Source organism: Tupaia chinensis, unplaced genomic scaffold (genome assembly GCF_000334495.1).
Source record: "Tupaia chinensis unplaced genomic scaffold, TupChi_1.0 Scaffold149011_1, whole genome shotgun sequence".
NCBI classification, from domain to species: Eukaryota; Metazoa; Chordata; class Mammalia; order Scandentia; family Tupaiidae; genus Tupaia; species Tupaia belangeri.
The window spans coordinates 1,917,858-1,926,645 of record NW_006208857.1 but is presented as its reverse complement, the minus strand read 5'-3'; the positions used below and the strand labels follow the sequence as shown (position 1 = coordinate 1,926,645).

The 8,788-nt window shown below is 48.0% G+C and overlaps 1 protein-coding gene across 1 annotated transcript in view; it reads right to left on the bottom strand.

Annotated features, from left to right (window-relative positions):
• The window catches only part of ANO2 (anoctamin 2), a 434,288-nt gene that overhangs the window by 74,459 nt on the left and 351,041 nt on the right, over nucleotides 1–8,788 (bottom strand). Inside the window, exon 16 of the mRNA XM_027769235.1 lies at nucleotides 161–272. Coding sequence (XP_027625036.1) covers nucleotides 161–272 — 112 coding nt within the window. The remainder of the gene's footprint in view (nucleotides 1–160; nucleotides 273–8,788) is intronic.

Below are 8,788 nucleotides of genomic sequence, written 5' to 3'. Positions count from 1 at the left end.
TGCTCCAGAAACGGCAAGGTGGAAATGGGCATGGAGCACAGATGGGACTGAGGACGTGCACTGACAATGGGAACCGGCTGGCCCTACTTGTCCTGCCAGTGGAGGACCCGGTCTAAGCAACAGATTGCCTTTTCATGCATGGTGACACTATTATACTCACCTCCCTTTGAAAAAGGCCACATAGAAGATTGGGGAGTAGGCATTGACAAACTTTAGCAAGAAAGCTTTGAGGATCAAGCGCTCTTCAAAAGTCTGTTCTGTTTTTGGAACCTCTGTAAGAGAAGAGCATAGGTAATGAGAGTGAAGTGAGATTTCTCATCTCTCCAAAGTTTTGACCTTGACATGAGTCAGTGTCTCTCAGTGTGCTCCTGTAGAGGCCAAGAGACTCATGTCTCTGACACATGAGAACCAAATTGATCTGGGGGGCACCAAATGGTTTTCCAGGTAATATTAGGCTACAGAAGGCAAAGGGTACCTATGACCTTCACCTTCTCCTTGCACCTCCCTCCCCTTGTCCTCCCACCCCAGCCTACCACATCCCACCCACCCTAGTTGTGGTTTCACACTGCTCCTGCAAAGGTAGGCAGAACTTCCTACCAACAGCAATCTGCATTTAGGGAGTGGGGAATTCAGCATTTATATATGTAATTTCCACTTTCATAAGATTTTCTTAAAGGGTCATTACTAAAAGGGATTTTTATCCACCGAACCAGAATTAAGAGATTGCCATGACATTGTTCTTCTTTCTCTCCTCCTTCATTTTTAGCAGAAAGCATTTATCCATATATTTACCTACTTCCAGGTAGGCTGAGACATCTTGCATTTACTCAAAGGATGAAGGTTCATCAGCTAAGATAAATGAAACAATCACAGCCTGAACCTAGTATCTCAAACTCAGAGGTCATAACTAAGTGTGTTCTATCAGGTCCAAGCAGAGGAGTCACCTGACATTCCTAATTGGACCCTAAGAGACATTGAACAGAAGCCTCAGAGTTGCCTTCACAAGACTCAAGACAATTGCACAGGGTGCTGGCAAGAACTCTACAGATCATGACAAACAGATTGGCAAAGAAAAATGTTACAGGGTGTTCATAGTCTGTTTGGCTGCTGTAACAAAGTACCATAAACTGAGTACCTTATAAAAAAGAACAGAAATGTATTCCTCATCATTCTGGAGGCTTGGAAGTCCAAGGTCAATGTCTGGTTAGAACTCACTTTCTGGGTCATAGTTGGCACCTTTCTGCATTGTGGAAGGCGTAAGATAACTCTCTTGGCCTCTTTTATAAAGGCTCTAGTCTTCCACCTTCCTGATCTAATCACTGCTCAGAGGCCCCACCTGCTAATACTGTCCTCTCAGGGGGAATGATTTCAACATACAAATTTTTTAAGTGGGGGAGGTTACGAACATTATGATTGAGAGAGACCACGCTCTTCAGAGGTAGAAGGAAAGCACAAAATCGGCATCATGTGGCCGGATAAGGGCAACCTGAGTGTGCTGAGTTCAAGGCCCAGTGCCAGGGCCTTGCTGGCCAAGGAGCTGTGTTCAGACGTGCCTGGCTTGCCATCTGACTCACGTACAGCTTTTATAAGGATCATCGAAGAAATGGACACAAAACCTTGTTCCTTTCATGGAATGCGATCCCTGGCCCATCTCTTTATTTACAAAACCTGTTCATCCATTAACACTCAGACCAAATGTTTCCCATAATCTTCTTCCTGAAGCGTTCCCAAACGCCCTCAGCTGGTAGTACTCTTTTTCTGTTTTTGTCTGTAGTATTTTATATCTCTCTGTATTAACTACCTACATCCATGCCCTTTGAAAGTTATCAAAAATAGTAGCTGTTACTGCCCAGGTCCACTTGCTTGGATTTCCCCGAAGTCAAGGATTTAGGAGTAAGCAGCTTGAAAGCTCCCAGGAAGCTTGGTGAGGGAGGCAATTCCCAGACAGAAGGGGAAAAGCCAATGCGCTGTGTTCATGAGCACGTTAATGCTGCAGGTCACTGAGACTCAGTCCCACTGGAGACCTTCCAGGGGACTGTATGACACATGCCTCAGAATGATCACACTAATGGTTGAGCAAACGGGAGTCTCAGGCTGGAGGAAGTCACCGTTGTAGTCAACTCCCGGCCACTCCCGCCCGTCCTAAGCACAGGCTGGGCCTGCTCTCCCAGCTGGAGAAGGCCTGCAGAGATCACTGCAGGAGGCCATCGGTGTGCACAGGAACTATGTGAAAGTGCCTTCGGGTGCTCAAGAGGATGTGGGTGTGCACAATGGAGTCTGCCGCAAGCTGCTCTCCGATGGCCTTGTACACACGTGTGCACTGGTTACCTCAACTTATCCTCACCTACCTGTGTGTCAGGGGTATTATGATAGACTGGCATAGAGGAAGAGAACAGAGGCCTGGAGAGGTTACAGCCTTGCTCAAGACCTCACATCTGGTAAATGACAGAGATAAGATCTGAACCCAGATTTGCTATGTTTAATGACATTTTTCCTACCCTATGCTTCGAAATGCAGATTTCTGGCCCATTCATGTTTATATCACATGCTTTCACCTGCCCACCTCAGCCTAACATGAGACACCTAAGAAACATTTGTTGCTGTTGAGTTCACATTCACCAAGCAGGGGCTGTGTGCCAGTCACCATGCCGAGATGAACAAAGACTCCCCGCCTTCCCTCAAGGAGCTTTGGGGAGCAAGGGCTTTTGCACACTGCCAAGGTGCTCCCAGATGTAACTGTGGGAGTTGGGCATCATCTCCCCTATCATGGCAGGAGTCCTAGGAGGAGCCTATGTAGCCATGGTCCAGTTTCCCACTCAGTGTAGTGAGCCCTAAGTCACTGTCAGTCCTGGACACAGCTGAGTATTAGGAGATAAAGCCACTGCAGCAATGGCTGGTCTTCTTAGCATACTGCCTACAGCCCTCCCTGTGTTGCAAATGCAAACCATCTTTTAGTAGATGACTCGGCAGCCAGACCTACCCTGGTGACCTCTAGTGTGCCCCTGGCACCTGGAGACGCAGGCTCAAAAGTCACCAGGTATGGAGGACTAGGCTGTCAGAGAAAACACCATGGGGCTGAGAACTATAGTGAACAGTGTCACTTTGTCGAACATCTCCAACTGCACGAGGGAATACTGCTTTGGGAAACCTATGCAGACACATACGTATCTCAATATTAAAAATCCGTGTACGGGGGCCAGCCAGCAGGTAACGTGGTGATTACATCACTGTCCCACATGGCTGACTGTGGTTTGAGTCACAGACCTAGTGGCTTAAAATCACGCCGGGTAAGACCAGTAGATGCTATAATGGATATGTTGCTGGACTCCCATAGTCAACTCTCACAGTTCGAGTCCTGGCCCCAGTAGCTTAAAACTCACCCCAGATGTGTACGCGTGCATGCCCAAGATCCCAAGAGGAAAATGGAGAAGGGATTGCAGTGTGATCATCCTCTCTGGGGCGGTGACTTCTCATTTTTATCTCTCTGTCTTTCTCTGTATCTCTGGTGAGCACATGCACCCTACAGCAAAAATCTATAGAAAGAAAGAGAGAAAAGAGAAAGAAAGAAGAAAGGAAGAGGGAAAGAAAGAAGGAAAGAAAATTGTAGCAGGCATGTGTGCCTGTGTGCCCAAGATCCTTGGAAAATAAAGGAGAAAGGATTGTGGTGTGGCCATCTCCTTAGGAGGTGACTTCTCACTCCCCCCCCCCACTCTCTCCTTCTGTCTCTTTCCAGAAAGTGCACACACCCTGTGGCAAAAACCTAAATAAATAAATACGTGCATCTATAATCTATAGCAAAGTTTACCACAAGAAGAACACTAAAGTATGAGCAGACACCCACCGGGAGTCCTGCTTGTGAGGCTTCCAGGCTCGTTTCACCCCAGAGTGGGATGGTAATGCAGGCTGGCTGGCTGCTCATCAGACTCTGGCCCTCTGCTGGGACGCACAGACAGAGGAGGGCACCACCACGAGCTGTGGCAGTGAGACATGAGTGGACATGATGGGCATCATTGCCAAATCTCACCCCAACATTTTCTATGAGGTCTTCCCCTCTCCCTGTCTCTCTTCCCTCACCTCCTGGGGAAGAATCAAGACCACCAGATAGAGGAGGCCCAGCTCCCTGAATCACAAGGGGAAGGTGGTCCTCCGGACCCCCATGGAATGCAATAGGAGCAATAAATAAACCTTGACCTTCATAGCACTTCTACAGAACATGCTTCAGCGGCCAGGGGTGCCTAATGCAGGCAGTGTAAGGGACTCTGGGTGATCAAGTCTGCCACTGTCACCTCCCTGAATGAAGAGAAAGGCTTGCCAAACTTGGGCCTTGGGGAGGTAGGGATGCTGTTTCTGAGCATGCCGAGAAAGTCACCCAGGGTGGCGAAAGCCCAAAGGCCATGGCCTGTTGCCTGCTGAGCCAGAGGTCCATCGTAGGTAAGGAGAACTGTGCTGGGGAGACAGCGTTTGAGTGTGACACTCTAATATTCTCCCACATAAGCCACTGAGATTTATCCCAGCATCTTTGAAACAGCACATCTTCCAAGACCGAGAGAGGCAAACAATATTTCAGAGGCCTAAGAAAGGCCCGAAATAATTCAAAAAGAACCTTCTAAGGGACGATGCAGTGGTAAAACATAATATTGGCAGAGATGGTAGCAGAGTGAGGGGCAACCTCTGACATAAAACCCTGCAACATCAGTGTGGTCTAAGCATGAGCACAGGTCTTCTAAGGAGACTGTTCAGACAGAGGTGAGCCCCTGGGACCTTAGCCTGCGGGGGACTTGAGAACGGGAAAGCTTAGAGACCCTTCATGCCACTCTGCCAACAGTACCACCAGTTAGGAAGCCTGGAGACATCACAGCAATTCTATGGGAGTTGAAGTTGGAGCAGTCCTGTGACATCCATCTGCTGGTCTGGCTTCACGGTTATCTCCATCCTGACATGCCTGGGCGGACACAGCCCCATGAGATAAACAACATGGCAACCGGATAATCATTTGGGCAATGATTTGTACTGACTACGTACAGTTAACACTTTCATCTTAACACTTTTTAACATCTTTTATCTCTAAAGCCTTTCCCTGCCCTTTTTGGTGTATGCCTATCAGGTCGTCCCTGGGCTGAGGAGTTTACATCCCCTTCTTCAACCTGATTTCTATTCACCATGACTAAGGAAAACAATTCTTGGGCCACTGGGTAGCATGGTGGTTAAGGCACTGGACTCCCACACGGCCAGCACAGTTTAAATCTTGGACCTGGCAATTTGAAAATCATGCCAGGCACATGTACATGTGTACCCAAAATCCTGAGAGGAGAATGGAGAAGAAGGGATTTGCAGCATGGCTATCTCCCTGAAGGGTGATTTCTCACTTTCCCTCTCATTGTTTCTGTCTCTCTGTCTCTCTCTCTCTGGAGAAGACACACAGCCTATGGGGAAAAAAAATAAAAAAGAAAGAATGAAAAGAAAAGAAAATTCCAAGAACAAGGCAGTCTATCTGCCATTGATTTCCGAAGTCACTTTCAGTTTTGATCCAATCGCTCTAACTTTCGGGTCACTCTTCCCTCTGTCACTTTCCCCATGGCCATTCCTGCCCCACATCACCATGTAGAGTTTGGATGGCTTTTTACACAATGAGCCAGGTCAGGGGCAGATAGATTCTGGGCCAATCTGCTGTTCCAGATGTATTTCACTATGCACATTTATCAAATGAATAAATGAACACAAGGCAGGAAACATTATTTGGAAGAATGAAAGAAATATTTATCATATTTAAAGGAGAGCAAGTCCTAAGGAGAGACCTGTCTTGGCTGGGCAGGGTAACAGGTGTAAAGAGTCAAAAGAGGAGTAAGTCAAAGAAAGTTAAGCTTCCCTGCATCAGACAACAGATAGGGGTGTCGGAGTAAGATGGGGGACCCAGAAAAGGCTATAACCGGCGGAGGGGAAGGGCAGAGAGGGAACGAGGCAGCTTGGCCGAAGAAGAAATGTAAGCGACAGGTAGGGGTGTGGGGGCAGGGCAGAGCCACCAGTGGAGTTAGTATTCTCTTCTGCTCTGGAGTTTGTAGGTGACCCCTCATTTGCCTGCTCATGAACCTTCAGTAAAGAGTGCTTTTGCTCTTGGATAGGTGCCGAAAGACTGAGCTCTACTTTAAGACGAGTGCAGGGCATGGACACAGATTCTCTCTCAGGCTCTATTGTACTTGAATTACAAATGAGAGACTAGAGAGAGAGACAGATACAGAAAGGAAGGAGGAGGAGAGGAAGAAGAAAAGAAGGAGTAGTAGTAGGAGGAAGACGAACAGAAGTAAGGGAGAAAAAAAGGATGGAAGGGAGGAAGGAAGGGAAGGGAAACTTTTCAACAGGACTTTTTTCTTTAATTTTTTTCCTCAGTAACAATTTGAGTCTGTGCCCAGTGTGCTTGAGGCATCCAGTTCAGCATCTCATCTCTAAGTATTTGGGGGATGAGAAAATTAAAATCAATGTCACCTTAAGCATAAGTAATCAGGTCTGAGGGTCTGATAAAGTAGAAAATTCACCTTGTAAATGTATGTAGGGGGACTAGGATGCAGTATGGAGAGGCATGTGATTTCCTTCCATAATGCCCTTTAAACTATTTGTACCCGGATCTCCCAGTCACTATAGGCATTTTCTCCAAGTTCTCTGGAAAGAGAATCTGGTCCTTTCCAGCTCCAGTTGAAATGAGCAATTCCCTGCCTCCATGCCAATAAATCATGGGCCCAGCCATTATTTATTAGTTTTACTTCTAAAAACAGCCCGTGCCTGTGCTTCAGGGCCGGGGGCCTCCATAAATAATGGGCATTTCCAATAAACAATTCAAAGCCACTTGATGGGACACTAAATCAGCAGTGTGCCCACCTCAGAGAGTTCAGAGAAGCCACAGTGTGCACTCAGCTAAGCTGCCTCCAGAAGGATGGCCTGGGAACACCTCACAATCAGGGAGAGAATGGAAGTTCTAGGGGGACGAGGTTGCAGGAAGGAGGATGCCCAAACCAGAGGAGCTCCAGTTTGACTCTGAGATCCTTTCAACAGCCAACACAGGGAGCCTCACCTGCCTGTGACAGAAACGTGGCTGAAGAAATGAAACAGGCACTCCCACAACACACCTAGGGGAGCCAGTGTCTCCAGGGCAGGAAGGGCAACCTGCATTATAGAATATGCGGGATCCCCTCACAAGACACGGACCTTGGAGCAGTCTGGATCTGAGCCCCCATGAGAAAATGGTCCAGCCTTCAGCTTCATACAACTCCAACTTAGGAACCTTCAGCTCCCTTTGCTTGTTCCAGGGATACAGAGGAAAAGCATCAAGAGGAGAGGGTGCGGGGAGGTAGGCAGGCAACCCTGTCCATAATGCATGTGTCCCCAAACTCTGGCCCTCTCCAGAAAGCCCCTAGTTGAGGCTAGGCCACCTGAAGGTTTTGCTTGCTCCTAAGTGTGGGAGCTAATCTTTGCAACAGAGAGAAGATGCCATATTGGACCAGAAAGGACATCAGATAGAGTTCTCCTACAAGAGCCACTACCCACCCCACCCCCTTCTTTCTTTAACGTGTTAGACCCTCTGGTGCATCGTGTCATGAAAAAATATGAGTGCAAATGGCCCAGCTGCAAACTGCCTTGGAAAATAATTAGTATGAAAGCTCAAGTTCATCCCAGAGGGCAGCTCAGGACGCAGAGTCCCCAGAGCTCTATCCTAATCAGTTGGAAACAGCGTAACCAGTGAAAGGATGCCAGTGCAAGGTCTGAGCCCTGAAGAAGCAGCTCCTTGTAACTGGCGTCCCCACGCACAGCCAGCAGATCCATAACGGCAGCAACAAGACACGATGAAGAGCTTGCCCAGTGCAGACTTCAGCTGGCACCAGCCTGGCACTACTCTGGCAGCAGCACGGAAGGCCTGAGCCTGTACACTGAGCCTTTTTGCAAGCAGCTGTGTTTTCTGACAGCCCAACCATCTGGTCTTCCTGCCATCCAGGTGTGGAGGTGCGTGGATAGAGGGACTGTCTGAGCCTCCAGTGAGAGGCTGTGGCCTCGTTTGTGCCATGGGGAGGGAACCAGTACGAGAGAAGTCAGCCATCTGGGTAATAGGTAGCTGGCATATCACCGAAGGGAGTTGAAGGCACATGAGTGGAGATTCCGGATGGTGCTGCTGCAGCCCTAGAAAGTTCCTTAACACAAAGGACACCCTCTTACTTAGAGTCAGGAAGGTAACTCTTGGACAAAGGGGCACAAGACCTGCTGTGCTGGCTAGAAGCTCAAGGTGGCCATGTTTTTAGGGCATCTCATGCTACGGAAAAAGGGTTCTAAACAGAAAAGGAGTACAGAGAGAGACAGACAGACAGAAAGACACTGTTCTATTATGGGACAATCATGAGAATCCTATATTTAGCACGCACTATGTGTCAGGCACTTCACGTGGACTTCCACTTGATTATTGCAGCTATCCCGTAAGGGATTTTCCCCATGGCAAGGACAAGAGCAGGAGAGGGCAGGTGGGTGTGCCCTGGACATGATCACAGATATGCCCACAACACAATAGGTCATCTCACAAATACAGTTTGGAAGTCAAGCCCCTGTTGAGGAGAAACGGTGTCATTCCAACCCCAGTCCACCCCCTCATGTCTTCCCAGGAAAAGACAACCCAAAGGAAAAGGTTCTATCTTTACTATTAATATTTTTGCATAATGCACAAATGTCTATGAAGTAGTGGGAGAAAAATCAGTGAGCTCCTGCTATGTGGAACTTATAGTCTAGAAGGGAGAGGGAGTCCAACAAGACCATC